General features: G+C 31.5%; 1 protein-coding gene across 1 annotated transcript in view; it reads left to right on the top strand.

The window, feature by feature from the left end:
* The window catches only part of Uch-L5 (ubiquitin carboxy-terminal hydrolase L5), a 61,345-nt gene that overhangs the window by 18,777 nt on the left and 27,411 nt on the right, over positions 1-15,157 (top strand). The window contains exons 5-6 of the mRNA XM_035353344.2: positions 3,293-3,354; positions 3,462-3,592. Coding sequence (XP_035209235.1) covers positions 3,293-3,354; positions 3,462-3,592 — 193 coding nt within the window. The remainder of the gene's footprint in view (positions 1-3,292; positions 3,355-3,461; positions 3,593-15,157) is intronic.

A 15,157-nucleotide genomic window follows, 5' to 3' on the forward strand; every position in this document is an offset into this window, starting at 1 on the left:
TGACAAACAATTGCCCTTATGGAGGAATGATAAATATCATAAATGAGAACATGTATTATAGTCTGTTACTTTAGAATCAGCGCTTTAGTGCCATTTTCTTCCGTCTATTTTATTTATAACCATGGTTAATGAATGCTATGGGAGATAGTAAAGTCCTTTGATTTATTAAAATCTTCTAATCCTCTCTGTGTTGGGATGATGACGTGTTACGATTGTAAATGAAGGGAGGGTCATTACAATCTTGAAGTGCTTATTTTAAAGTAACTGATTTTAGTAGAAGACTTGATATTTAAGTGTTTAATTTCAAATCTGAGAACCTTGTTTCGAAATACGTACAAGAAAAATAGTGTTACAGGGATGCCATGTTATGCAGAAATTTTTCTAGTTGAAGTGTCTGCTCCAAAATGGAATTAGCTCCAATTTTTCAAGTTTTCAGAAAACCACAAAAAAGTTTCAAAATTCAATGGCTGTAGTTTAAGGTCTTGTACTATAGAAATGGAAGCCGATAACCTAGGACATTTCCTAGTAGACGGTAATTTTGTTACTTTCTTGTACTTTTGATGATTTGTTTATAAATTTTTCATTGCCAAAAGTTCACCAATTTTGTTATAGTTCGTACTGACTCATACCATACTGTGTAGAAATATTATCATTGTCGTAAAAAAGAATTTTTTATTAAATTTAAGCTGAATAATTGGTATTGTCCCAACTGGCGATCTTCCAAATTTCCTTAGTTAACTAGTTTTATAATAGATGGTACCCTCTTTTTCATACAATATTTTGTTTATTTAAAAGCAATGTGTATGCTTATCATTTCTTTCACATGCAGTTTTTCCATTGAATTTGAAAAGAGCTTTTTAAAATGTTGTCTTCGAATCTTTTTTTATCAGTTTACTCTCGAATAAATTTCATGTTTACATTACAAAGAGTTAAAATAAGAAGCAAATGAAATAATGTTATCTTAAGCAGCAGCAGTGTTTAATGTATTTCTCTTAACCCTTTAACTACAAGTTTTAAAAAAATTACCCTGTTTTCTATCCAAGTAAACAAAATGTCATATATAAGGTAAATTTAGCATTTGGGATTTTTTTGACAAATGGTTTTCAAGCCAAAGGCTGGGACATTAATGTCCTAGCCATAGTTAATGGTGAGATACATATGTCCCACATGTGGTGGTCTATTTACCTTAAGCACACCTATTATTCTGGGAAACTTTATTATATGAAATAGATCTGCATCATATGGTACAGGGTAAAAAACATTCTTTGCAGAACCAAATGTTTCACATTGGGCAATTTATATTTTTCTTCAGATTTGTTTTTCTTGTTGATTTGTGTACAACGAGTAGTGCAGTATCTTGATTTTCCAACCGTTGGAAGATGATCCCCAGCATTCATGGATATTTTAAGTATTTTTTAACCCAGCAGTAATTTTTAAACTTTTAATGGGGCATATATGTGCTGTTAGTAGTCGAAGAGTTAAATTCATTATCTCTGTTCTTTCAACACTCTGCTTATAACAGATTGTTTGTAAATAAGTTTTGAAACAACTAAATATAGCAGTAAAAAATCAGATGCATTTTGTCATACTTCTTAACTGTTTCATTTACTATATGCATAAAATTCTTGATTATAAACTATATCCATCACATTTAGGGTCTCACTTTCCTGTTATATAATTATTGAGTAATTCGTTGAAATACTTAAACTAGCTAATCTAATAAAAACTATTTCACCCTTTTATTTGGACACTGAAAGTGTTTTTTTATACATATCATAAAACACAGCAAAAGAAATAAATATTTTGCAAAACGTAAAAAATTCCTTAATATTAAATAATAATGAATCTGATCATGCAAATTTGAAAGATAGTTCTGAATTTTTAATTGGCTGTCTATTGGTTGATGGCATACCGAAAGGTGCAATGAAATGAATGGGAAAAGAGGTGTAAAAATTTATTGATTAAATCAATAAACCAAAATTTACTTGCTGTCTCTCTTTTTAATGAATTTGAATAATTTAGATATGTCAGAGACTAAAGTTTCTAATGTTGCATGACATAGTGAAAATGGAGTAATTTTTATTTTTTAAACATAAAAAAAAAAAATTAAACAATTATCATAATTTCTTATAGTGTACTTGAAATTTTACTTAATTTTTAATGCTTCCAGAAAACTTTTATATCTTTATATCAAGAAGAAAAGGATCCTTATTTTGAATTACTAAAACATAGTAGAAGTTATAACAAATTTTTACTTCTCACAGTTGTATCACACATTATAAAATTATTTACTCAGTTTGCTCAATGATAAAAGTAAAACATAAAATAAACTAGATATGTAATTGATAATGTAAATTTAATCAGCATTCCTTCATTTGAAGACCACCAGCAGGTGAGTAGTAAAGCCGCTGAACACTTAATTAAATCCGAGGTTCGAATCCTACAAATGGGCTCTTTCATGAGTATTTTCGTGTTTTTCCTTCTGTGCCAGTTTCCCTACAAAAATCCTCTATGAAGGCATCCATCCCTTTAGGCAGATAGCCATTGAGTGCTTTGCCATAATCAAGTAAACCAAACCTTCATCTCAAAAAAAAAAAAAAAAAAAAAAAAAGATAATAATAATCAAAATTCAACTTTATGGTGTATAATAGTAATTTTGTGACTAAGTTTCTAAAGCGAAATATGAGGTTTTGTATGCACTGAAATAATTTACTTTTTTATAAAAAAAAAAAAAAAAAAAGTAAGCATGCAATTTCTATATATTCTTTGTGTATTTAGTGAAAAAACATTATATGGTGTAAAATCATACAGTGTGATGTGCAGTGCTTATAAACCTGCCTCAAATCATACAATGTGATGTGCAGTGTTTATAAACCTGCCTCGTGAATATAAAATTCAGAGTATTAGTTCAAAGGATGTATATATAATTGAATACTTATATAAAAAGAGTATTTTTGTATAACACAAGTTAATAAAGCATGAAGTTTAAAAATATTTTAATTAATTCAACTCAGTTTTATTTGGTAAATTCATTTTAATTTTAAAATAAAAATTTGTTTTTTAATATTAGCCTGTTTTGGAGAAATTCCATTTTAATATATGAGCACCCCTCCTGATTCAGGTCTGGTTATGCCCATTCACTTGTTGTTTCTTTGCAAAATGGACTTCATTAGTAATGTCATTCTAAGGTGTAGCAATTTTTTAGAAAAATATATTTTGCTACTTTTCTAACTATTTCTCCTATTTGTTTTTAATTATGGAATATTTGGTGAATTATACTTTTGATTTTCAGATGAAAGGCTTAACATTGAGCAACTCAGAGGTGATACGAGAAGTTCACAATAGTTTTGCAAGGTAAGCTATTAACGGTGCTGATATTTAGAATTTAACCCTCTTTCTCTTCAAATGAAATTGTTATTACATCATATAAATCATGTATATTGTCTCTTTTATAATTTTAGGCAGCAGATGTTTGAATTTGATTCTCGGCAGCCAAACAAAGATGATGATGTATTTCACTTCATTGGCTATGTACCTATAGACAATCGTTTATATGAGCTAGATGGATTAAAAGATGGGCCTATTGATCTTGGTAATTGTTTGTATTATAACTTAGTCTGCATGCAATTTATTAAAAACATCATACTGATATTTAATTAAAAAGTCTCCACAAAAATGTATTTCTATTATTAAATAATGAAGAATATATATGTATGTACATATCTCGCATTGTGCAGAAATGGAAGAACCTAAAACCGCCAAATTCTGAATGCACATAATCCTTCATTCAAACTTCACACCTCAAAGCCTGAATTTTAAAAGGGGAGCTGATTTCGTTGTTTGTGCGGACTTAATTAAATTTTGATTAACAGGCTAAGCAATTTATAAGGTAATAGAATAAAGGAGTGGTTCTCAACCTTTTGACTAACACGTACCATCTAAACCAAAACTGAAAAACCACTACATTTTGCAATGTTTATTTTTCAGTTCCTCAATAGAAATATTAAAATATATATTTTGCCATTTTCAAAACCTATTGGGTCAAGTCAGGTCAGGTCTTAGCATTAGGCTACAAGTGTCATACTACCAAAAGTACATGACTTGTTCTTATTTGAATAATCCAATTAAGGCTTTAGTAATATGGGAATTTAAATCTTGAAAAGATGCATGTTATTAAAATTCAAGTCTTGAGTTGCAGTTAATTCAAGATGTTACAGGAGGCAGAGGAACTGAAACACGTGATCTCTTACCGTGATGTTAATTGGTTAGAGCGAGAAAAGCTTAAGTTAACATAATTTGCAATATTTTAAATTAAATAAAAGACTATATACATATCTAAAGCATAGAATTGCTTACTAACATTCTCAGTGAACATAGAAAATTTTCATAATGATGATGCTGATATATTATAAATAAGAAAAAATAAAAAACTTGAATATATAGGTGTGTCGCTGAACGACCAATACGATTGCAGTAAAATAATGTAAATTCGTGGTTAAATAAGGCATATACTTCAGCAAAAAGTTCAAAGTTCATAGGATTTGAAGTATATCCTGATCTTGGTTAAATACAGAATAAAAAACAATAAATGAGATGAATATATACAGATGTCACCATCGAACATTATGATGAAGTGTCCTTGGTCTTTTATATGATTGTTCAATGATGAAGTCATAGTTGCCTATATTTTGAATAAGATTTGAGGGCTGGTTTTGAATTTTGCTGTAGAATTTTTAAACTGTCTTTAGAATTTCTTCGTCGATAGTATTGATTTTTATGTCTCTGTGCAGGACTTCGTTTCTAACAAACCAAGGGGCACCCAGCATGGTTCTGATAATTTTATTTTGTATGGTCTGCAATGGTTTTCTATTTGTTCGGGCAGCTGCCGCCCAAACAGGCGAACCGTAAAGCATAACCAGTCTTTTGGTATTAATGCTATGTTTAGAATTGCTATTGATAATTGAGTAAACACTCATGAATGCTTGCATGGTTTCGGTTTTAATAGCTTGGAGATGATCTTTAAAATTTAGTTTGTAGTCAAGGTGAATTCCAAGATATTTTACAGTGTTGTCTCTATTAACAGGTTGATTATTGATATACAGTTGATCACAGACCGGTCTTCTTATGGTGCGTCTGAATATAATATTATTGCTTTTCTGAGGATTGATTTTGATTTTCCATTTTTGGAGCCAGTCTTGGATGTTATCAACAGCACTTTGGAGCTTGTGCTGAGCATGTGCAGGATTGATTGAAATTGAAAAAATTGCTGTATCATCAGCATATTGGGCTAGCTCGGTGCCTGGGTAGTTGGGGAAATCATTCATGTAAATTATATATAAATACGGGGCCAAATTTCCTCCTTGAGGGATGCCAGCATTAATTTTTCGTGTGGTGGAGTGGTCATTATTAATTCTCACTTGAAAATATCTGTTCTGAAGATAGCTGTATATGATGTTGATTAAGTCGGCAGGAAAATTGTAGGTTATAAGTTTAAAAATGAGGCCTGTGTGCCAGACTTTATCGAAAGCTTTTTCCACATTGAGGAAAAGAGCAGCTACTGTTTCCTTTTTATTAAAGGCTTCACTGATCTTTTCAACAATGCGGGAGACTTGATGTATTGTTGAGTAGTTTTTTCTAAACCCAAATTGAAATGGAGAAATGATGTTGTGGTCTTAGCGAAGCATAATGTTGAAGTCTTTTTTGGATGATTTTTTTCAAATAATTTAGATATTGCAGGTAGAAGCGAGATAGGCCTATAGCTTGAAGTTATTTTTTTATCTTTTCCAGGTTTCTTGATGATGATGATGGTGGCAAGTTTCCAGACATTTGCTATATAATTTTTTCTTAGACAGGCATTGAAAAGGTTAACTAAGAAGATTATGGCTTTTTTAGGAAAATTTTGGATTGCTGTATTTGAAATTTGTCGTAGCCACTGCCTTTTTTAGGATTAAGTTGCTTTATAATATGGAGGACTTCTGAAGGTGTAGTGGGAGGATTCGCTGTGCTCCTATTGGAAATGATATAATTTTGCACATGTTCTTTAATGCTGCTATCTTCAGGGTGCGTAAAATTATTAATAGTAAATTGCTCTTCGTAGACATCTACAAATTCATTAGCAATATCTGCTGGATGATAAATTATATTATTATTATTTTCAATTGGACCAATTTTTTTAGTGTTGTTTCTTAATTTTCTGGCTAATTTCCAAATAGAGTGATCAGTGTGTGAGAGGCTTTCTACGTAATTATTCCAGCTGTCATTTTTGAATTCAAAACAAAGTTTTTTAACCTTATAGTAGGATCTTTTATAGTTATTGTGATCTCTCTGATCTTGGGTTCTTTGCCATATCTTTCTTAATCTATTTTTGATTCTAATTTCTTCTACTATGTTATTTGGGAGCGAGTGATCTTTTGGGGAGAAATTTCTGGTAGCTTTATTGATGGCTTCTAAAATTTTATTGTTGAGATGAGTAGTAGCTTTTCTATTAATTCAGGAGTATTCATTTTTGAAGTTGCAGAAATATTATTATCTAGAATATACTTGAAGTCAGTCCAGTTGACTAGTAGGCTGTGGAGGCATATAATGAATGATATTATTAAGGATAAACATAATTGGATTGTGATCAGAGTCCAGATCTGTGATATTTATAAAATCTGGAATTTGAGGAATATTGCAGGTTATGAGAATATCGATTACATCAGAGATATGATTATTGTTGGTCGAGATGTGAGTAGGTTCAGTAGTAGCATGAATATTGATAGTTGAATTTTGCATATAATTGTATAATCTGACTTCATTGCTATTGGTAAATCTGGAATGCCATGCAGGGTGTTTGCAATTTAAGTCACCTGCAATGATGGTGGGGTAGCCCAAATTACAAATATAATCAATTTCTGCAGTATTAATAATTTTTTAGGTGGTTTGTAGACCGAAACAATTAGATAAGGAGTGTGATTATTACTGTAAACAAAGCAAGCACAGGCTTCTATTGATGTAAAATTAGCCAGTTGGTATTCCGTATGTTTAATGGAGTTTTTAATGATGATGGCAGTACCTCCTCCACTATTGTGCAGTCTATCATTCCTGTAGATTCCATAGTTAGCAACTTTGAATTTTTTGTTGGGTTTCAGGTGCGTTTTATTTAGCAACATTATATCAAGATTATTTTCAAACAAAAATCTGGTGATTTGCAATTGCTGCCTAAGCAATCCATCACAATTGTAGAAAACTATTTTTGTATGGTATAATTTATTGGAATTTGGGTAATTACAGTAATTTGTAGTATTAATATTATTAAGATTTTTGTATATCCTTAGAACTTCAAAGGCAACTGTCATTTTATCAGTGACTGTTTTGGCTTGACAGAAATCATCATATAGATCATAAATTGAGGCCATGAGGGCAATTAATTTATCTAGATTTTCTCCTGTGCGTTCATGTCTACTATTTTTTTTTTTTTTTTTTTTTTTTTTTTTATCGTTAGAATGATTATTTCTGTGACGATTTATTTTATTTTGAAGAGCAGCTGCATATGAATTGCCATTTTCTGATTGGTTGATAACATCATGTGATCTTGCTTGACTTTTTTGTAGATTTTCTAGGCTAGTATTACTTTGAATTTTTTCCATGTCAGAGTATTTTATCTGTTTTATTTCTTCATTATGATTTTCATTATTGCTATTATTTCCTGGTCTGCAAGAGCATGAGATAGATGAAGCTGGGTGCGGTCCTAAACATAGGACGCCCTTCGCATTATAATTTTGTGTGCCCTTAAAAGGACATAGGTGTGAGCGATGATTTTCAACACATCTTACTCAGTGAGGTGTGTTATGACAGGCTCGCTGTGTATGATTGTAGCATTGGCAATTGTAGCACTGGGTGGGCCCAGGTTTGGATTTATATTTGATAATACGGACCCATAGTCCTATTATTTTTTCGACATGCATGAGTTTCTTTCCCTCCTCTGTTCTAGGAGCTTCAACATAAAAAACAGGTATAAAGTTTGAAATTCCATCAGTTATTTTAGTAAGGTGTTTAACTTTTAATATGGGGATTCCTTGTGCTTTGAGGTCCTCTTCTATTTCTTGTTCCGTGATGTCATTCGGTAAATCTTTTATGATTGCTCGTACTGTTTATCGGTATGCAATACAAAGGAATGGTAAGTAATATGCTTTTCTTTGAAATATTCTTGGATTTTACAATATTCTTCTAAATCGAATACCTTTATAATTAGGTTTCCTCCTTTAAGTTTGCCGTCAACTTTATTGATGTTTAATTTCTCTGTGAGTACTTTATTTAAATTCTTCCAACTTACATTAGTGTCAGTAATAACAAAAGGTGGAATTTTGTTCTCACAGTTTTTTGGATGTTCAAAATTATTAGCATTTTATTGATCTTCGTCTATGTTAGAATGAGTTTCTGTACTGTTAATTTGATCTGAATTAGTGACCATAGAATTGTCATTGAGAATAACTTCAGACTGAAGCGCATCGTAAGAATTTGTAATGGCCAGATTTGCCGATTTATCGCTTATTTCCTTTTGCGGAGTATGTTGGTTTGGGATCGTACGCCAGCGATTGCTTTCTATTTTTGTAAATTTAGTAGATTTATTTGGAGTAGTTTCATACAATTGTTGAGTGTTATCTACGTTAGAGGTATTGATTTTATTTTCTTTATCCTGACTATTTTTACTATTGTTACCAGTGTTATTATCTGATGTATTTAAAATTTGCAAATTAGTTGGTGAATTAGTAGGGCATAATTCATCGGATATAGGAGTTTCAAGAATTGAATTATGTAGGCTAATTTCGTCCTCTATTTCTAGAAGATTTTTCCTGTCTTCTGATGTGAGTCCATCACCATGACCTTTGCTAAAGAATTTTTCTTGCTCTAATTCAGGATCGTTGATCTTGTTTATTCTCCAAAATGGGGAGCGAGGGTTATGTTGCTTATTTTTGGTGCTTTGAGCACCACTACGGGTGAGCATAATTGCTCTGCTCGGTTCCTACTATCGATCTAAGCAGTAAATATGATTAAGTGATGCCGCCGTTTTTGAGAGTCACCATTATGCAAAATAAACTTACCCACGCTAAAGAAGGTCTAGAAGTTCTAGATGGCCTGAAGTGAGCAACTGAAATAGCAATTATGGCAAAACAATAAGCAATGGCAAGTCGTAAACAAAGAGCGCAAAAAATCCGAACCTGTCTCTAAGAGCTCGGGTCCAAATGAATGACCTATTGGGTATTTGTATTAAATAAGCATTAAATTAGATTAAAACTGGTTACCAATTTAATTATTAAAATTTAAGTTATAATACTTTCATTCTAAAATTTAGTGTGAATACTGGTTAAGAGAGATCAGCTTCTTTATGTCTGGTCATATCTCACTTAGTTTTTAACCGTAAATTAGGATCACTTTTAATTTTGTTTTGTATTTATTTTTCAAATATAACTTGGAAGAAAATCCTTGTTCACACAAGTAGGTTCTGCAGAATGGCAGTAAAAATTTAATAGCCTTATTTGAAATGCTTTTAAGTTCTTTTTTTCGGTTCAGCCAAAAGTTAACAAGTGTGTTGTTTTTCAAATCTACAGTTAGATTTCAATCACGGGAAATTTCTATCAATTGTTCTTGTTCTTCACGTGATAAAATTTCAGACATTTGAACAAAATAGATTTCTAATCCAATTTTCTTTTTCATAATCCTCAGGAAAATACATGTTAAAATTATTTATCAAAAAAAAAAAAAACAATCATTTTTAATGTCGGATGCTAATTCTTCTTTTATTTTTAAATTATTTTTGGTTAAAAAACTTTCTGTTAGTGGTAACAAGCTTAAAATATTATTTCACAACTTGATTCAAAGCGGTTTTCAGGTTTTCAGTGATTATTTTGGCTCCTAAAGCTTCACGATGAATGGAGTAGTGAGTAAATTTAGTTTCAGGTGTAACTCTCTTTATTTGAGAAATAACACCAAAATGTTTTCCTGTTAAAGGCCAGGGAAATTTTTTTCTGTTAGCTGCTTTTTTTGTTAAATAATGTTAAAAGGATATTTTTAGCTGCTGTTAATATAAGGTTTTCTGCAATAGTGTGAGCAGGCCCAGAATTAGCAATTCTTAGGCTTACTAAGTAACTAGCTCTCAGAGCTCTTTAATTTGAAGTAACAAAACTTTTCATTACTTGTTTACCGTTTTTGAACTCTGATAATTTCCTCTTAAATATTCTTCAGATTTATCCTTATAATGGCTTGCTTATATTCAAGATGTCTTTTAAGAAACTATGGTTTCATACTTTGATTGGATAATAGTTCACTACAAACAACACATTGAGATTGAGGGTCAATTTCATCTCCATTCCAAGTAAGCGCAAGTGACAAGTAACTTTCTTTATATTTTCTGTTAACATTTTTTCTTATCTTTTCATTATTCTGAATGCCAGTCCATTGTCCTGGATCCATCACCTGTAAATCCTCACTTTTCCACTTAGTGCACTTTTCCATTTTGAAAAATCTAGGTTTGTTTTATTATATTTTCACACGTATTTAAATGCACAATATATTGCGAGTTCTTCAAAATCAGATGATATTCTCAAATCGTGTAGAAAAGTAAGGAATACTTAGAAACAAGAAGACAAAATACCGGCTGTTAGAGACAGCAAATGGACATAAAAAGATTATTGTAATTGAAAATTATTTTGCTTAAGTTGATGAACAGTTATTGACAGTGAACAAAGCTCAGATTTAATAAATTTACGAATGTTAGAGAAAAAAATTAAACAGGATGTTTGAGGTATTTGATTTTTGAATTTAAATGTTAAAATACTTTGTTTCTTTGTGTACCACCAGTTGAGAATCACTGGAATAAAGCAAAATATAGTAAAACCTCAAATGAAGAATGTCTTTCATTGTGAATAAACCATTTCATGAACAAGTTATTTTAATAAAACACATTACAGGTGACAAACAGTGGCTCAAGTTATAAACATTTAAGTCAGCAACAAATGATTTTTAAATATGTTTTAAAATAACCTCTAGTGCAGAATGACCACTCAGATTTTAAGAAACATCATTTTTAATATTTCTTGTTGCTTAACTCTCATTTACAAATCCTGGCAGCAAGTAACTTACAAGACCATGGTTCAGCTTGGAGGAAGTCATAATTAGATTGTATTGTAAGCAGAGATTTTGAGGGCTTTGACATTAAGGGTTTTTTTTATTATTAATATTATGATTATTATTATTACCTGTGATATTGTCTTGGCTTAAAAGGAACTTAACAAAAAAGAACTGGAGCAACTTTGGAAAGAGGAGTAAAAAGTAGTTGCAGTGACATTGTTTTCCTAAGTGTCTTCAAAAGAAGACAACTGAAGAGAAAATTAATTAAGTTTTTGATCTATGAAATTGGTGCAAAATGGGGTAAATTCTAATGTGTCATGTAATGACACTACCCATATAAAGCAAGAGCAAGTTACAGCATAAGCATTTTTAATGGCAATACAGTCAAAAGTCGTTAATCCGGACTCGTCGGGACTTCGGCAATTCCAGATTATTGATTTTTCCGGATTATAGATCAGTTTAAATCTGGTAAGATGGCATGCAAAAATTATAAAATTAAAAATATGAAACCATAATTTATGAAATAAAGAACAGTTATGATCTAAAGGGTATCAAAATTTACAAAAAAAAAAGCTTAATATTTATTTTTTTACTTTTTTAAACATTTCTTTTAATGTAAGTTGTTTAAGTTGCTTTGTTTTATGTGCTAATACTTTCTCTTTAATTCTATATAAACAGACATAATTTCTTGTTCAGTTACAAAGTTCCACTGTTCAAGTCCTGTAATTGCTGTGTCGAGAATACCGACTAATTTGTCAATCGAATTTTTTCGTTTTCACTAACCTCTCTGTCACTTTCTTCATGCCTTTATCCATTTTTTGCAGCAATTCCACTTTTTGTTTGATGGACATCGAAACATAATTTCGCTTTGTAGATCCTTTGGAAGCTCCAGCATCGGAAATTCTATTTGACATAATCGAAAGTTCAAGCTTACTTTTATAAAATTGCTCTAACAGTCTGCAAAAATAAATAAGCCGGATCCAATTCGAAGATTAAGGAACAATGCAATCTGCAACATTAACTGAAATAGATAATTTTAGCTTATACCGTCCGTTATACATTAAATGCGCATGCGTAAACGTATTATGCGCACATGCATATGCGCAGCCATAAAGATCTTACGTGCATGCATAAACGCCTATGCGCATGCGTCGAGTTGACGCATGCCCAGAAAGCTTGTATCTTTGAAGTCCGGATTATGGGTGTCTGAATTAATGACTTTTTACTGTACTATGTCTCACTTAAGAAATATTTTAAAGTAAAAACAGTAAATCACATTGGACAAATATTGAATGAAACAGAGACGATGTGAATCTCAAGCAAAGTTGAATAGCACTAAAAGATAAAGAGATAATAAAAGAAGCTGCTGTAGAAAGACAGTAACATAATATTTTTGTTGAAGGGGACTCCTTATTGAAACAATAATCTGAAAAGAAAATATGTTTTTACACTTTAAAGTGAAATTAAAGTTTTCCCAAAAAATTTCCCCATAGCCTCAAATTTTTCAATGAAAATCATATGCTGCACTAAATTCTATAAAACTAAAAATAAGAATGCATCTATTTTGAATTAACTATTTTATCTATATTAGTTAATATTCAAAGCAAATTTTAACATCAGAAAATTGTATGTAGCGCAATACAGAAAAATTTTGACAGTACCTAAAATATCAGTATCTCACTGATTTTCTGATAGTAAACAATTTAGTTTTCGTCTTCTTTAGCATATTCATTGCATAACTTTTGCGTGCATTCCAAACAAACAGTGTCTTGGCAAGATAAACATAAATATACTGTCTTTCTTTTCTTGCTTGGGGGGCACAGACGACATGTTTTCCTTGATTTGAATTTTGCTTCTTTTGTGCACTGCTCCACATTCTTAGACTCAGCTTCTTATCCTAAAGTCTGCTTTATCGTCAGGCGCAATTCTCGATTTTTTCTTGGATTTTTCCCTCTCGTGTGTAGTGGTGGTTGGACTAATTCTCTCGCTAATTCTTTCGAAAACACCCTTCTGGTCATAACAGGGTTTTGGTTATAACCTTGGTGCAAAATGTATGCGTTTACTGTACTCATATCTACTAACCGGTAGAAAAGAGCCATAGGCCAACGCGTTGTTCTCCTACTACAGGAATGGACAGAACATTTTTCATCTAAAGCATCAACACCACCTTTGGTTCTGTTATAAAAAACAATTATTTCAGGTTTCTGTGTTTCCGAGTCTGTTTCTATCGAATGATGCAATGATGACATCAAATCCACTGCTCGCCTTTTTCGCAGAAATTTTCTTCACAATCATCTTCTTTACTAAAATCACTTCCAACTTCGTCTAGAATTTTTTTCAGTTCTTCTACATAACGTGGATCAGAAGGATAAATGAATCTCCGTGTACCTAACTTCAGAGCCATGTGTTCACTGCTGCCGAAAATTGTAACACTGAGAGGGAGGTGAGGTCTCACAGACCGCTCTAGAAGAATTTCAACAGATACACTTGCCAAAGCATTCCGATAAGAAGGGGTCAGAAAGAAGGTCACGAAACGTGAAGCTAGGGGAAGAATCCATTCACTTGGACAAAGTATGCAATAGGGGTGATGGGAGGAACATGTGGCGCAGTCCGTCAGACCGCACGTCCCCTGTTACGGGTTAAAGTAAATTTTCATCCATTTTCTTAGTTTAATATTGTGTTTACTTCTTTTAGATTTAATGATTCCTGTTGTTTTACATTAAGAAATTATGTGCAAACCTTTAAAAAAAAAATCTTTTATGAACACCATATGACTTCCTTGTATGGACTATTAAATTATACACATTTCTTGCTGCATTTCATTTAAACTTATTTTCTCGAATTTCATTAGAGATGTATTTCTAATTCTATTAATTCAGTTCTCACTTTGCGCAAAGGCAAAAATATAGAAAAATATAAAACACCAAATACAGTTAAAACAGTTTTAAAAAATTTAAATTAGAATTTCTATGCAAAAGCAAGCAATTCTGTGAGTGGGCAAGAAGGCAGATTTTTCAGTGCACAAAACTGAAAGTTTACTTTTGGTCACACTTGGCAAAAAGACACAGACATTGGTGCAGAATCTGACTTAATTCCTTGTTCTACTAAGAATTTCAAATGTAAACACAAGGCGACTTCATTAGTACCATTTAAGCAACTTTTAAGTTAACTTGGAAGTCAAACAACAAAAATCAGCATTATATTTTCAAATTTTCACAGGGCTAGTTTCGATGGTTTTACCAAACCATCATCCTCAGCTGCAAAAGCGCAAATGAACAAAAGATATGATCATATCTTACTTCGTTCATTTGCACTTACATCGCATAAAATTCAGTTCAGCAACAAAATCATAAAATATTTAAAAACAGCATATCTTTAGAATTTCCAGTAGACAGTCTCTTGTGCTGGAGACAAAAATGTTTTATTTCGTACAGTGTGTCCACTGCTTGCTTTCAAATGTTGAGTCTGTTAATCAGAAATTCATTATAGTTTTACAAAATATGAAATAAATAATGAAAAAATATATATCTTTCATGGAAAATTTTGAATACTTTTAATTAAGATCATGAGTTAAATACATTTTAATTATTTAAGTCAGCCTAATTCTGTCTAGCTTAGTTTGTTAACCCTCTGAGTGGTGCGGGTTTTTGGAGCTGTCATAAAGACCTGCATTTAAACAGCATGTATCAGCTAATTTTATACAGTTACTTATTTTAGTCTCTTATTTTCCTAAACTCACATTCATTAAGATGACATTTACATTATTAGAAAAAAGTAAGAAAGCAAACTGTCTTAAATTATAAGCTAATATATATACCAAGTGACAAAAAAATCTCATGACCGGATAAAGTCAGTCATGCCACTTAGAGGATTAATCTACAACAGACAGATTCAGTTAGAAAGATAAATATCGTACATTTTGCTAAATGGTTACAGAATCCAATGAAAAGTGGAACAATGCATTTATTGTGATTCCGTGCATAATCTCATTTCGAGACTAATAGCTCCAGTGGGGCTGTGAAAGAATCATCTGTTGTTGAGGAATAGA

This window comes from Stegodyphus dumicola, chromosome 2 (genome assembly GCF_044657685.1).
Source record: "Stegodyphus dumicola isolate Sdum_Otavi_A_Nest chromosome 2, ASM4465768v1".
Lineage (NCBI taxonomy): Eukaryota > Metazoa > Arthropoda > Arachnida > Araneae > Eresidae > Stegodyphus > Stegodyphus dumicola.